The sequence below is a fragment of the Hyla sarda genome, chromosome 1, assembly GCF_029499605.1.
Source record: "Hyla sarda isolate aHylSar1 chromosome 1, aHylSar1.hap1, whole genome shotgun sequence".
In the NCBI taxonomy this organism is placed as follows: Eukaryota; Metazoa; Chordata; class Amphibia; order Anura; family Hylidae; genus Hyla; species Hyla sarda.
In genome coordinates this window covers 4,325,641-4,342,363 of record NC_079189.1, presented here as the reverse complement: position 1 = coordinate 4,342,363, position 16,723 = coordinate 4,325,641, and the positions used below count along the sequence as shown (strand labels likewise).

Genomic DNA, 16,723 nt, shown 5'->3' with positions numbered 1-16,723 from the left:
GATTGTAAGCTCTTGTGATCAGGATCCTCACTCCTCTTGTCTCCTCCTCATAGATTGTAAGCTCTTGTGATCAGGGTCCTCACTCCTCTTGTCGTCTCCTCATAGATTGTAAGCTCTTGTGATCAGGATCCTCACTCCTCTTGTCTCCTCCTCATAGATTGTAAGCTCTTGTGATCAGGGTCCTCACTCCTCTTGTCTCCTCCTCATAGATTGTAAGCTCTTGTGATCAGGATCCTCACTCCTCTTGTCTCCTCCTCATAGATTGTAAGCTCTTGTGATCAGGGTCCTCACTCCTCTTGTCGTCTCCTCATAGATTGTAAGCTCTTGTGATCAGGATCCTCACTCCTCTTGTCGTCTCCTCATAGATTGTAAGCTCTTGTGATCAGGATCCTCACTCCTCTTGTCGTCTCCTCATAGATTGTAAGCTCTTGTGATCAGGATCCTCACTCCTCTTGTCTCCTCATAGATTGTAAGCTCTTGTGATCAGGGTCCTCACTCCTCTTGTCACCTCCTCATAGATTGTAAGTTCTTGTGATCAGGATCCTCGCTCCTCTTGTCTCCTCATAGATTGTAAGCTCTTGTGATCAGGATCCTCACTCCTCTTGTCTCCTCCTCATAGATTGTAAGCTCTTGTGATCAGGGTCCTCACTCCTCTTGTCTCCTCCTCATAGATTGTAAGCTCTTGTGATCAGGATCCTCACTCCTCTTGTCTCCTCCTCATAGATTGTAAGCTCTTGTGATCAGGATCCTCACTCCTCTTGTCTCCTCCTCATAGATTGTAAGCTCTTGTGATCAGGATCCTCACTCCTCTTGTCTTCTCCTCATAGATTATAAGCTCTTGTGATCAGGATCCTCACTCCTCTTGTCTCCTCCTCCTCATAGATTGTAAGCTCTTGTGATCAGGATCCTCACTCCTCTTGTCTCCTCCTCATAGATTGTAAGCTCTTGTGATCAGGATCCTCACTCCTCTTGTCTCCTCCTCATAGATTGTAAGCTCTTGTGATCAGGATCCTCACTCCTCTCCTCCTCCTCCTCATAGATTGTAAACTCTTGTGATCAGGATCCTCACTCCTCTCCTCCTCCTCATAGATTGTAAGCTCTTGTGATCAGGATCCTCACTCCTCTTGTCTCCTCATAGATTGTAAGCTCTTGTGATCAGGGTCCTCGCTCCTCTTGTCTCCTCATAGATTGTAAGCTCTTGTGATCAGGATCCTCGCTCCTCTTGTCTCCTCATAGATTGTAAGCTCTTGTGATCAGGATCCTCGCTCCTCTTGTCTCCTCATAGATTGTAAGCTCTTGTGATCAGGATCCTTACTCCTCTTGTCTCCTCCTCATAGATTGTAAGCTCTTGTGATCAGGATCCTCGCTCCTCTTGTCTCCTCATAGATTGTAAGCTCTTGTGATCAGATCCTCACTCCTCTTGTCTCCTCCTCATAGATTGTAAGCTCTTGTGATCAGGATCCTCACTCCTCTTGTCTCCTCATAGATTGTAAGCTCTTGTGATCAGGATCCTCACTCCTCTTGTCTCCTCATAGATTGTAAGCTCTTGTGATCAGGATCCTCACTCCTCTTGTCTCCTCATAGATTGTAAGCTCTTGTGATCAGGATCCTCACTCCTCTTGTCTCCTCATAGATTGTAAGCTCTTGTGATCAGGATCCTCACTCCTCTTGTCTCCTCCTCATAGATTGTAAGCTCTTGTGATCAGGATCCTCACTCCTCTTGTCTCCTCATAGATTGTAAGCTCTTGTGATCAGGATCCTCACTCCTCTTGTCTCCTCCTCATAGATTGTAAGCTCTTGTGATCAGGATCCTCACTCCTCTTGTCTCCTCCTCCTCATAGATTGTAAGCTCTTGTGATCAGGGTCCTTACTCGTTAATATTTGATTAGTTGTGTTTGTATAAATAAGGATAATTATAAATCCGCCCACTCTGTCACATGACCATCCTCACAGGTCCTTCATCCACAATGTTCTCTATCCTGCTGAGCTCCGCCCCCACATGTACTGGTCACATGATTGTGACATCATCACAGGTCCTACACCTCCAGCATCCAGCAGATACAGAACAGGTCCTGGTCTGACAGAAAGGAGATTACATGAGGAGGAGGTTTGTTACAGTGTGTCACCACAGTAGTAAGGAGATTACATGAGGAGGAGGTTTGTTACAGTGTGTCACCCCAGTAGTAAGGAGATTACATGAGGAGGAGGTTTGTTACAGTGTGTCACCCCAGTAGTAAGGAGATTACATGAGGAGGAGGTTTGTTACAGTGTGTCACCCCAGTAGTAAGGAGATTACATGAGGAGGAGGTTTGTTACAGTGTGTCACCCCAGTAGTAAGGAGATTACATAGGGAGGAGGTTTTTTACAGTGTGTCACCCCAATAGTAAGGAGATTACATGAGGAGGAGGTTTGTTACAGTGTGTCACCCCAGTAGTAAGGAGATTACATGAGGAGGAGGTTTGTTACAGTGTGTCACCCCAGTAGTAAGGAGATTACATAGGGAGGAGGTTTGTTACAGTGTGTCACCCCAGTAGTAAGGAGATTATATAAGGAGGTTTGTTACAGTGTGTCACCCTAGTAGTAAGGAGATTACATGAGGAGGAGGTTTGTTACAGTGTGTCACCCCAGTAGTAAGGAGATTACATGAGGAGGAGGTTTGTTACAGTGTGTCACCCCAGTAGTAAGGAGATTACATGAGGAGGAGGTTTGTTACAGTGTGTCACCCCAGTAGTAAGGAGATTACATGAGGAGGAGGTTTGTTACAGTGTGTCACCCCAGTAGTAAGGAGATTACATGAGGAGGAGGTTTGTTACAGTGTGTCACCCCAGTAGTAAGGAGATTACATGAGGAGGAGGTTTGTTACAGTGTGTCACCCCAGTAGTAAGGAGATTACATGAGGAGGAGGTTTGTTACAGTGTGTCACCCCAGTAGTAAGGAGATTACATGAGGAGGAGGTTTGTTACAGTGTGTCACCTCAGTAGTAAGGAGATTACATGAGGAGGAGGTTTGTTACAGTGTGTCACCCCAGTAGTAAGGAGATTACATGAGGAGGAGGTTTGTTACAGTGTGTCACCCCAGTAGTAAGGAGATTACATGAGGAGGGGGTTTGTTACAGTGTGTCATCCCAGTAGTAAGGAGATTACATGTGGAGGAGGTTTGTTACAGTGTGTCACCTCAGTAGTAAGGAGATTACTCCTCCTCATAGATTGTAAGCTCTTGTGATCAGGATCCTCACTCCTCTTGTCTCCTCCTCATAGATTGTAAGCTCTTGTGATCAGGATCCTCACTCCTCTTGTCTCCTCCTCCTCATAGATTGTAAGCTCTTGTGATCAGGATCCTCACTCCTCTTGTCTCCTCCTCATAGATTGTAAGCTCTTGTGATCAGGATCCTCGCTCCTCTTGTCTCCTCATAGATTGTAAGCTCTTGTGATCAGGATCCTCACTCCTCTTGTCTCCTCCTCATAGATTGTAAGCTCTTGTGATCAGGATCCTCACTCCTCTTGTCTCCTCATAGATTGTAAGCTCTTGTGATCAGATCCTCACTCCTCTTGTCTCCTCATAGATTGTAAGCTCTTGTGATCAGGATCCTCACTCCTCTTGTCACCTCCTCATAGATTGTAAGTTCTTGTGATCAGGATCCTCACTCCTCTTGTCTCCTCCTCCTCATAGATTGTAAGCTCTTGTGATCAGGATCCTCGCTCCTCTTGTCTCCTCATAGATTGTAAGCTCTTGTGATCAGGATCCTCACTCCTCTTGTCTCCTCATAGATTGTAAACTCTTGTGATCAGGATCCTCACTCCTCTTGTCTCCTCCTCATAGATTGTAAGCTCTTGTGATCAGGATCCTCACTCCTCTTGTCACCTCCTCATAGATTGTAAGCTCTTGTGATCAGGATCCTCACTCCTCTTGTCTCCTCCTCCTCATAGATTGTAAGCTCTTGTGATCAGGATCCTCACTCCTCTTGTCTCCTCCTCATAGATTGTAAGCTCTTGTGATCAGGATCCTCACTCCTCTTGTCTCCTCCTCATAGATTGTAAGCTCTTGTGATCAGGATCCTCGCTCCTCTTGTCTCCTCATAGATTGTAAGCTCTTGTGATCAGGATCCTCACACCTCTTGTCTCCTCCTCATAGATTGTAAGCTCTTGTGATCAGGATCCTCACTCCTCTTGTCTCCTCCTCCTCATAGATTGTAAGCTCTTGTGATCAGGATCCTCACTCCTCTTGTCTCCTCCTCATAGATTGTAAGCTCTTGTGATCAGGATCCTCACTCCTCTCCTCCTCCTCATAGATTGTAAGCTCTTGTGATCAGGATCCTCGCTCCTCTTGTCTTCTCCTCATAGATTGTAAGCTCTTGTGATCAGGATCCTCACTCCTCTTGTCTCCTCCTCCTCATAGATTGTAAGCTCTTGTGATCAGGATCCTCACTCCTCTTGTCTCCTCCCCATAGATTGTAAGCTCTTGTGATCAGGATCCTCACTCCTCTTGTCTCCTCCTCATAGATTGTAAGCTCTTGTGATCAGGATCCTCACTCCTCTTGTCTCCTCATAGATTGTAAGCTCTTGTGATCAGGATCCTCACTCCTCTTGTCTCCTCCTCCTCATAGATTGTAAGCTCTTGTGATCAGGGTCCTTACTCGTTAATATTTGATTAGTTGTGTTTGTATAAATAAGGATAATTATAAATCCGCCCACTCTGTCACATGACCATCCTCACAGGTCCTTCATCCACAATGTTCTCTATCCTGCTGAGCTCCGCCCCCACATGTACTGGTCACATGATTGTGACATCATCACAGGTCCTACACCTCCAGCATCCGGCAGATACAGAACAGGTCCTGGTCTGACAGAAAGGAGATTACATGAGGAGGAGGTTTGTTACAGTGTGTCACCCCAGTAGTAAGGAGATTACATGAGGAGGAGGTTTGTTACAGTGTGTCACCCCAGTAGTAAGGAGATTACATAGGGAGGAGGTTTGTTACAGTGTGTCACCCCAGTAGTAAGGAGATTACATGAGGAAGAGGTTTGTTACAGTGTGTCACCCCGGTAGTAAGGAGATTACACGAGGAGGAGGTTTGTTACAGTGTGTCACCCCAGTAGTAAGGAGATTACATGAGGAGGGGGTCTGTTACAGTGTGTCACCCCAGTAGTAAGGAGATTACATGAGGAGGGGGTTTGTTACAGTGTGTCACCCTAGTAGTAAGGTGATTACATGAGGAGGTTTGTTACAGTGTGTCACCCCAGTAGTAAGGAGATTACATGAGGAGGAGGTTTGTTACAGTGTGTCACCCCAGTAGTATGATGATTACATGGGGAGGAGGTTTGTTACAGTGTGTCACCCCAGTAGTAAGATTACATGAGGAGGAAGTTTGTTACAGTGTGTCACCCCAGTAGTAAGGGGATTACGTGAGGAGGAGGTTTGTTACAGTGTGCAACCCCAGTAGTAAGGAGATAACATGAGGAGGAGGTTTGTTACAGTGTGTCACCCCAGTAGTATGATGATTACATGGGGAGGAGGTTTGTTACAGTGTGTCACCCCAGTAGTAAGATTACATGAGGAGGAAGTTTGTTACAGTGTGTCACCCCAGTAGTAAAAAGATTACATGAGGAGGAGGTTTGTTACAGTGTGTCACCCCAGTAGTAAAAAGATTACATGAGGAGGAGGTTTGTTACAGTGTGTCACCCCAGTAGTAAGGAGATTACGTGAGGAGGAGGTTTGTTACAGTGTGTCACCCCAGTAGTAAGGAGATAACATGAGGAGGAGGTTTGTTACAGTGTGTCACTCCAGTAGTTTGATGATTACATGGGGAGGAGGTTTGTTACAGTGTGTCACCCCAGTAGTAAGATTACATGAGGAGGAGGTTTGTTACAGTGTGTCACCCCAGTAGTTAGAAGATTACATGAGGAGGAGGTTTGTTACAGTGTGTCACCCCAGTAGTAAAAAGATTACATGAGGAGGTGGTTTGTTACAGTGTGTCACCCCAGTAGTAAGGTGATTACATGAGGAGGAGGTTTGTTACAGTGTGTCACCCCAGTAGTAAGGAGATTACATGAGGAGGAGGTTTGGTACAGTGTGTCACCCCAGTAGTAAGGAGATTACATGGGGAGTAGGTTTGTTACATTGTGTCACTCGTTCTGTGATTCAGGCTCCTCCTCTTCTCCAGGACTATCCCCTCCAGCTGACCCAGTTGTCTCCTCTTCTCCTGAATGATCCCCCAAGGATGGACAAGGACAGGAATGAGATGACTAAGAGAATATTACACTTCACCTTGGAGATCCTCCACCTGCTGACCGGAGAGGTGAGGTGACCCATTTACATTTCCACCATTGTTGTCCCCCATCTACATTTCCACCATTGTTGTCCCCCATCTACATGTCCACCATTGTTGTCCCCCATCTACATTTCCACCATTGTTCTCCCCCATCTACATTTCCACCATTGTTGTTCCCCCATCTACATTTCCACCATTGTTGTCCCCCATCTACATTTCCACCATTGTTGTCCCCCATCTACATTTCCACCATTGTTGTCCCCCATCTACATTTCCACCATTGTTGTCCCCCCATCTACATTTCCACCATTGTTGTCCCCATCTACATTTCCACCATTGTTGTCCCCATCTACATTTCCACCATTGTTGTCCACATCTACATTTCCACCATTGTTGTCCCTCCCATCTACATTTCCACCATTGTTGTCCCCATCTTCATTTCCACCATTGTTGCCCCCCATCTACATTTCCACCATTGTTGTCCCCATCTACATTTCCACCATTGTTGTCCCCATCTACATTTCCACCATTTTTGTCCCCCATCTACATTTCCACCATTGTTGTCTCCATCTACATTTCCACCATTTTTGTCCCCATCTACATTTCCACCATTGTTGGCCCCCATCTACATTTCCACTATTGTTGTCCTCATCTACATTTCCACCATTGTTGTCCCCCCATCTACATTTCTACCATTGTTGTCCCCCCCATCTACATTTCCACCATTGTTGTTCCCCCATCTACATTTCCACCATTCTTGTCCCCCATCTACATTTCCACCATTGTTGTCCCCATCTACATTTCCACCATTGTTGTCCCCATCTACATTTCCACCATTTTTGTCCCCCATCTACATTTCCACCATTGTTGTCCCCCATCTACATTTCCACCATTGTTGTCCCCCATCTACATTTCCACCATTTTTGTCCCCCCATCTACATTTCCACCATTGTTGTCCCCCCATCTACATTTCCACCATTGTTGTCCCCCCATCTACATTTCCACCATTGTTGTCCCCCCATCTACATTTCCACCATTGTTGTCCCCCCATCTACATTTCCACCATTGTTGTCCCCCATCTACATTTCCACCATTGTTGTTCCCCCATCTACATTTCCACCATTGTTGTCCCCATCTACATTTCCACCATTGTTGTCCCACATCTACATTTCCACCATTGTTGTCCCACATCTACATTTCCACCATTGTTGTCCACATCTACATTTCCACCATTGTTCTCCCCCATCTACATTTCCCCCATTGTTGTCCCCATCTACATTTCCACCATTGTTGTCCCCCCATCTACATTTCCACCATTGTTGTCCCCATCTACATTTCCACCATTGTTGTCCCATCTACATTTCCACCATTGTTGTCCCCATCTACATTTCCACCATTGTTGTCCACATCTACATTTCCACCATTGTTGTCCCTCCCATCTACATTTCCCCCATTGTTGTCCCCATCTACATTTCCACCATTGTTGTCCCCATCTACATTTCCACCATTGTTGTCCCCATCTACATTTCCACCATTGTTGTCCCTCCCATCTACATTTCCCCCATTGTTGTCCCTCCCATCCACATTTCCACCATTGTTGTCCCCCATCTACATTTCCACCATTCTTGTCCCCCATCTACATTTCCACCAGTGTTGTCTCCCCATCTACATTTCCACCATTGTTGTCCCCCATCTACATTTCCACCATTGTTGTCCACATTTACATTTCCACCATTGTTGTCCCCATCTACATTTCGACCATTGTTGCCCCCCATCTACATTTCCACCATTGTTGTCCCCCATCTACATTTCCACCATTTTTGTCCCCCCATCTACATTTCCACCATTGTTGTCCCCCCATCTACATTTCCACCATTGTTGTCCCCCCATCTACATTTCCACCATTGTTGTCCCCATCTACATTTCCACCATTGTTGTCCCCATCTACATTTCCACCATTGTTGTCTCCATGTACATTTCCACCATTGTTGTCCCCCATCTACATTTCCACCATTGTTGTCCCCATCTACATTTCCACCATTGTTGTCCCTCCCATCTACATTTCCACCATTGTTGTCCCCATCTACATTTCCACCATTGTTGTCCCCCCATCTACATTTCCACCATTCTTGTACCCCCATCTACATTTCCACCATTGTTGTCCCCCCATCTACATTTCCACCACTGTTGTCCCCCCATCTACATTTCCACCATTGTTGTCCCCCATCTACATTTCCACCATTGTTGTCCCCCATCTACATTTCCACCATTGTTGTCCCCATCTACATTTCCACCATTGTTGTCCCCCATCTACATTTCCACCATTTTTGTCCCCCCATCTACATTTCCACCATTGTTGTCCCCCCATCTACATTTCCACCATTGTTGTCCCCCCATCTACATTTCCACCATTGTTGTCCCCCCATCTACATTTCCACCATTGTTGTCCCTCCATCTACATTTCCACCATTGTTGTCCCCCCATCTACATTTCCACCATTGTTGTCCCTCCATCTACATTTCCACCATTGTTGTCCCCCCATCTACATTTCCACCATTGTTGTCCCCCCATCTACATTTCCACCATTGTTGTCCCCCCATCTACATTTCCACCATTGTTGTCCCCCCATCTACATTTCCACCATTGTTGTCCCCCCATCTACATTTCCACCATTGTTGTTCCCCCATCTACATTTCCACCATTGTTGTCCCCCATCTACATTTCCACCATTGTTGTCCCCAATCTACATTTCCACCATTGTTGTCCCTCCCATCTACATTTCCCCCATTGTTGTCCCCATCTACATTTCCACCATTGTTGTCCCCATCTACATTTCCACCATTGTTGTCTCCAACTACATTTCCACCATTTTTGTCCCCATCTACATTTCCACCATTGTTGTCCCCCCATCTACATTTCCACCATTGTTGTCCCCCCATCTACATTTCCACCATTGTTGTCCCCATCTACATTTCCACCATTGTTGGCCCCCATCTACATTTCCACCATTGTTGGCCCCCATCTACATTTCCACCATTGTTGGCCCCCATCTACATTTCCACCATTGTTGGCCCCCATCTACATTTCCACCATTGTTGGCCCCCATCTACATTTCCACCATTGTTGGCCCCCATCTACATTTCCACCATTGTTGGCCCCCATCTACATTTCCACCATTGTTGGCCCCCATCTACATTTCCACCATTGTTGGCCCCCATCTACATTTCCACCATTGTTGGCCCCCCATCTACATTTCCACCATTGTTGTTCCCCCATCTACATTTCCACCATTGTTGGCCCCCCATCTACATTTCCACCATTGTTGGCCCCCATCTACATTTCCACCATTGTTGGCCCCCATCTACATTTCCACCATTGTTGGCCCCCATCTACATTTCCACCATTGTTGGCCCCCATCTACATTTCCACCATTGTTGGCCCCCATCTACATTTCCACCATTGTTGGCCCCATCTACATTTCCACCATTGTTGGCCCCCATCTACATTTCCACCATTGTTGGCCCCCATCTACATTTCCACCATTGTTGGCCCCCATCTACATTTCCACCATTGTTGGCCCCCATCTACATTTCCACCATTGTTGCCCCCATCTACATTTCCACCATTGTTGTCCCCATCTTTGGAGCCGCTCTATGTTCTGGATGTCTCTTTGTAGGTGAGGTCTCCAGAACTGACCCCAGTATTCCAGATGTGCTCACTAGAGCTTTATACAGGGGGCACAATCTCCTCTTTGTAGTGAGGGAGGAATACTGGGGTCAGTCCCCTCATTGTCTCTCTCCATACACAGGATTACACCATAGTGAAGAAGACATGGGGGGAGTGTGTGGCCCCCAGCAGCCATCTCCATGAGTCAGGAGGACACAGCAGGGCCCAGGGCCCCATCATGGAGCCTCCACCTCTCTCACTGATACATGAGGAGAAGATTCTAGAACTCGCCCATGGGATCACTGAGCTGCTGACTCGAGAGGTGACCCTGCTGGGACATTATACACTAATGGAGGGGTCTGGTGATGACTGGAGAGGTGACCCTGCTGGGACATTATACAGTAATGGAGGGGTCTGGTGATGACTGGAGAGGTGACACTGCTGGGACATTATACAGTAATGGAGGGGTCTGGTGATGATTAGAGAGGTGACACTGCTGGGACATTATACAGTAATGGAGTGGTCTGGTGATGATTAGAGAGGTGACACTGCTGGGACATTATACAGTAATGGAGGAGTCTGGTGATGACTGGAGAGGTGACACTGCTGGGACATTATACAGTAATGGAGGGGTCTGGTGATGACTGGAGAGGTGACACTGCTGGGACATTATACAGTAATGGAGGGGTCTGGTGATTATTAGAGAGGTGACACTGCTGGGACATTATACAGTAATGGAGGGGTCTGGTGATGACTGGAGAGGTGACCCTGCTGGGACATTATACAGTAATGGAGGGGTCTGGTGATGATTAGAGAGGTGACACTGCTGGGACATTATACAGTAATGGAGGGGTCTGGTGATGATTAGAGAAGTGACACTGCTGGGACATTATACAGTAATGGAGGGGTCTGGTGATGATTAGAGAAGTGACACTGCTGGGACATTATACAGTAATGGAGGGGTCTGGTGATGATTAGAGAAGTGACACTGCTGGGACATTATACAGTAATGGAGGGGTCTGGTGGTGACTGGAGAGGTGACACTGCTGGTACATTATACAGTAATGGAGGGGTCTGGTGATGACTGGAGAGGTGACACTGCTGGGACATTATACAGTAATGGAGGGGTCTGGTGATGACTGGAGAGGTGACACTGCTGGGATATTATACAGTAATGGAGGGGTCTGGTGATGACTGGAGAGGTGACACTGCTGGGACATTATACAGTAATGGAGGGGTCTGGTGATGACTGGAGAGGTGACACTGCTGGGACATTATATAGTTATGGAGGGGTCTGGTGATGACTGGAGAGGTGACACTGCTGGGACATTATACAGTAATGGAGGGGTCTGGTGATGACTGGAGAGGTGACACTGCTGGGACATTATACAGTAATGGAGGGGTCTGGTGATGACTGGAGAGGTGACCCTGCTGGGACAGTATACAGTAATGGAGGGGTCTGGTGATGACTGGAGAGGTGACACTGCTGGGATATTATACAGTAATGGAGGGGTCTAGTGATGACTGGAGAGGTGACCCTGCTGGGACAGTATACAGTAATGGAGGGGTCTGGTGATGACTGGAGAGGTGACACTGCTGGGACATTATACAGTAATGGAGGGGTCTGGTGATGACTGGAGAGGTGACACTGCTGGGATATTATACAGTAATGGAGGGGTCTGGTGATGACTGGAGAGGTGACACTGCTGGGACATTATACAGTAATGGAGGGGTCTGGTGATGACTGGAGAGGTGACACTGCTGGGACATTATACAGTAATGGAGGGGTCTGGTGATGATTAGAGAAGTGACACTGCTGGGACATTATACAGTAATGGAGGGGTCTGGTGATGACTGGAGAGGTGACACTGCTGGACATTATACAGTAATGGAGGGGTCTGGTGATGACTGGAGAGGTGACCCTGCTGGGACATTATACAGTAATGGAGGGGTCTGGTGATGATTAGAGAGGTGACACTGCTGGGACATTATACAGTAATGGAGGGGTCTGGTGATGATTAGAGAAGTGACACTGCTGGGACATTATACAGTAATGGAGGGGTCTGGTGATGATTAGAGAAGTGACACTGCTGGGACATTATACAGTAATGGAGGGGTCTGGTGGTGACTGGAGAGGTGACACTGCTAGTACATTATACAGTAATGGAGGTGTCTGGTGATGACTGGAGAGGTGACACTGCTGGGACATTATACAGTAATGGAGTGGTCTGGTGATGACTGGAGAGGTGACACTGCTGGGACATTATACAGTAATGGAGGGGTCTGGTGATGACTGGAGAGGTGACCCTGCTGGGACATTATACAGTAATGGAGGGGTCTGGTGATGACTGGAGAGGTGACACTGCTGGACATTATACAGTAATGGAGGGGTCTGGTGATGACTGGAGAGGTGACCCTGCTGGGACATTATACAGTAATGGAGGGGTCTGGTGATGATTAGAGAGGTGACACTGCTGGGACATTATACAGTAATGGAGGGGTCTGGTGATGACTGGAGAGGTGACCCTGCTGGGACATTATACAGTAATGGAGGGGTCTGGTGATGACTGGAGAGGTGACCCTGCTGGGACATTATACAGTAATGGAGGGGTCTGGTGATGACTGGAGAGGTGACACTGCTGGAACATTACAGTAATGGAGGGGTCTGATGATGATTAGAGAGGTGACACTGCTGGGACATTATACAGTAATGGAGGGGTCTGGTGATGATTAGAGAGGTGACACTGCTGGGACATTATACAGTAATGGAGGGGTCTGGTGATGACTGGAGAGGTGACACTGCTGGGACATTATACAGTAATGGAGGGATCTGGTGATGACTGTATCATTGTGTGTCAGGTTCCTATAAGGTGTCAGGATGTGGCGGTCTATTTCTCCATGGAGGAGTGGGAGTATGTAGAAGGACACAAGGATCTGTACCAGGACATAGTCATGATGGAGGATCACCGGCCCCTCACATCACAAGGTAAGAAGAGACATATATATAGATATCACTCTCACTACCTAGTAACATAGAAATCTATCCTGCACTGATGTATTCATTCCCTGTGTGTTCCCTACAGATGGAGTCATTGATAGAAATCCACCCGAGAGGTGTCCCCGCCCTCTGTATTCCCAGGACTGTCCAGAAGGAAATGTCCCAGAGAAGCATCAGGTAGATAAAATAGTGATTGCAGAGAAATATGAATTGATGGCAGATCTTGTTAACAAGGTTACTATTGCTTACCCTGAGTTTTTTTTATATTGTTCTATATGTCACATCAGGGGGGAGATCTGATGAATATTAAAGTGGAGGATGAAGAAGAGAGGATGAGGGGCCATCACCCGTGTATGAGGGAAGTGAAGGAGGAAATTCCAGGAGGTGTTACCCCAGGTATGTAATAATTCCAGGAGGTGTTGTCCCAGGTATGTAATAATTCCAGGAGGTGTTTTCCCAGGTATGTAATAATTCCAGGAGGTGTTGTCCCAGGTATGTAATAATTCCAGTAGGTGTTGTCCCAGGTATGTAATAATTCCAGGAGGTGTTGTCCCAGGTAGGTAATAATTCCAGGAGGTGTTGGCCCAGGTATGTAATAATTCCAGGAGGTGTTGGCCCAGGTATGTAATATTTCCAGGAGGTGTTGCCCCAGGTATGTAATAATTCCAGGAGGTGTTGTCCCAGGTATGTAATAATTCCAGGAGGTGTTGTCCCAGGTATGTAATATTTCCAGGAGGTGTTGTCCCAGGTATGTAATAATTCCAGGAGGTGTTGTCCCAGGTATGTAATAATTCCAGGAGGTGTTGCCCCAGGTATGTAATAATTCCAGGAGGTGTTGTCCCAGGTATGTAATAATTCCAGGAGGTGTTGTCCCAGGTATGTAATAATTCCAGGAGGTGTTGTCCCAGGTATGTAATAATTCCAGGACGTGTTGTCCCAGGTATGTAATAATTCCAGGAGGTGTTGTCCCAGGTATGTAATAATTCCAGGAGGTGTTGTCCCAGGTATGTAATAATTTCTGGAGGTGTTGTCCCAGGTATGTAATAATTCCAGGAGGTGTTGTCCCAGGTGTGTAATAATTCCAGGAGGTGTTGTCCCAGGTGTGTAATAATTCCAGGAGGTGTTGTCCCGGGTGTGTAATAATTCCAGGAGGTGTTGTCCCGGGTGTGTAATAATTCCAGGAGGTGTTGTCCCGGGTATGGAATAATTCCAGGAGGTGTTGTCCCGGGTATGGAATAATTCCAGGAGGTGTTGTCCCGGGTATGTAATATTTCCAGGAGGTGTTGTCCCGGGTATGTAATAATCCTAGGAGGTGTTGTCCCAGGTATGTAATAATCCTAGGAGGTGTTACCCCAGGTATGTAATAATTCCAGGAGGTGTTGTCCCAGGTATGTAATAATTCCAGGAGGTGTTACCCCAGGTATCTTAGCTGGGTTTTATCAGATCCCTTATATCCCAGATGTGGTAGATGGGATATGCTGCGTTTAGGCCACACAGGCTGCTCACAGTAGCACGATTTATATTCAGTCTGGCCCTGTCATGTTGTAAATAAGCTTCTAGGACTCTTTGGGAGGGGGCGTGACATGAATGGAAGGGGTGTGGCCATGATGTCACGTCTTGGTCTCAGAATGCCGGGGGGCTGCATGGAGATTGCAGGGGTTTCAGCGGCCGGACCCCTGCGATCAGACATCTTAGCCCCTATCCTTTGGATGTCTAAGGCTGGAATAACATTTGTATTCTTTCTGTAACATATATTTTGTATGGGAATGTGGTGAATACTGTACATGTTTTAAATCTACCAGCACCAGGTTAGTTTAGTCATGTGACTGACAATTGATGTAATTAATGATTACATTACTTTTTATATGTTAATGTGGTTTTGTGACAAAAGCCATGATTAAGGGCCTTAGTGTCCTGAAAAATAATGAACTCCATTTCATCCCAATAGAAAATCCCAGTAAGAATTCTGAGGGAAACTTCATGTTATCCCTGAATGATAAAGGAGAAGATGAAGATATGATGGAGCGCTCCTCAGGAGAAGACCTCCTTACCCCTAATGTCCATCCAGATCTATCCTATAATAATCCACCTGATCATGAGGAACCTTATCCTGACCAACCACACATTGTTACCACAAGGACAGAGCAGAAAGGGGAGGAAAGGTTTCATTATGGTGAATGTGGAAAAGAGTTTACAAAAAGCTCAGATCTTTTAACACACAGTTGTCACAAAGAAGAGAAGCCTTATTCATGTTCAGAATGTGGGAAATGTTTTGTATATAAATCACAGCTTGTTCAACATGAGAGAAGTCATACAGGAGAGAAGCCGTTTTCATGTTCAGAGTGCGGGAAATGTTTCACGCGTAATTCGCAGCTTGTTATACATGAGAGAATTCACACAGGAGAGAAACCATATTCATGTTTAGAATGTGGGAAATGTTTTACAGATAAATCGGGTCTTGTTCTACATGAGAGAAGACACACAGGAGAGAAGCCGTATTCGTGTTCAGAATGTGGAAAATGTTTCTCGCGTAAATCAGAGCTTGTTATACATTCGAGAATTCACACAGGAGAGAAACCATATTCTTGTTCCGAATGTGGCAAATACTTTAAAAGTAAATCCGATCTGAATAACCATGAGAAAATTCACACAGGAGAAAAACCCTATTTATGTTCGGAATGTAAGAAATGTTTTGCACGTAAGTCACAGCTTGTCATACATGCAAGAACTCACACAGGAGAAAAGCCGTATTCGTGCTCGGAATGTGTGAAATGCTTTACAAATAAATCAGATCTGGCTAAACATGAGAGAACTCACGCAGGAAAGAAGTCAAATGTATTACAAGGAAATCACATCTTGTAACACATGAAAGAACTCGTACAGGCATGAAGCTATTTTCAGGTTCAGAATGTGTGAAATGATTTAGTACTAAAAACAGTCTAAGGAATCATGTTTTGACACACAGTTGTCACAGAGAAGCCTTATTCATGTTCAGAATGTGGGAAATGTTTTGCTTGTAAATCACAGCTTGTTTGACTTGAGAGAAGTCACATAGGAGAGAAGCCGTTTTCATGTTCAGAGTGCGGGAAATGTTTTACGTGTATTTCGCAGCTTGTTAAACATGAGAGAATTCACACAGGAGTGAAGCTATTTTCCTGTAATGATCTTTTTAGGGTTTAGACTATGTAAGGCTCGACTTACATCACTATTCGGTTATACATTCCCCTTATATGTTTACAACCTGTCAGAATGAGATATCAATGAATACAGGCACATACTGATACAGGGCCCACTCATGTTAAAGGGGTACTCCGGTGGAAAACTTTGAACTGGTGCAAGAAAGTTAAACAGATTTGTAAATTACTTCCATTAAAAAAATCTTAATCCTTCCAGTACTTATTAGCTGCTGAATACTACAGAGGAAATTCTTTTCTTTTTGGAACACAGAGCTCTCTGCTGACATCACGAGCACAGTGCTCTCTGCTGACATCTCTGTCCATTTTAGGAACTGTCCAGAGCAGCATATGTTTGCTATGGGAATTTTCTCCTGCTCTGGACAGATCTTAAAATGGACAGAGATGTCAGCAGAGAGCACTGTGCTCCAAAAACAAAAGAATTTCCTCTGTAGTATTCTGCAGCTAATAAGTACTGGAAGGATTAAGATTTTTCAATAGAAGTAATTTACAAATCTGTTTAACTTTCTGACACCAGTTGATTAAAAAGAAAAAAAAAGTTTTTTCCACCGGAGTACCCCTTTTAAAGTATTTGCGGCGTTATTGATGACTGTTGTC

The 16,723-nt window shown here is 45.7% G+C and overlaps 1 protein-coding gene across 1 annotated transcript in view; it reads left to right on the top strand.

Moving 5' to 3' along the window:
- The window catches only part of LOC130306504 (oocyte zinc finger protein XlCOF7.1-like), a 150,582-nt gene extending 134,299 nt beyond the window's left edge, over positions 1-16,283 (top strand). The window contains exons 13-19 of the mRNA XM_056552104.1: positions 1,909-2,107; positions 6,143-6,295; positions 10,077-10,256; positions 12,794-12,920; positions 13,018-13,109; positions 13,220-13,328; positions 14,881-16,283. Of these exons, the coding sequence (XP_056408079.1) occupies positions 1,909-2,107; positions 6,143-6,295; positions 10,077-10,256; positions 12,794-12,920; positions 13,018-13,109; positions 13,220-13,328; positions 14,881-15,794 (1,774 nt within the window). The 3' untranslated portion in view covers positions 15,795-16,283. The remainder of the gene's footprint in view (positions 1-1,908; positions 2,108-6,142; positions 6,296-10,076; positions 10,257-12,793; positions 12,921-13,017; positions 13,110-13,219; positions 13,329-14,880) is intronic.
- Positions 16,284-16,723: the final 440 nt, after the last annotated feature.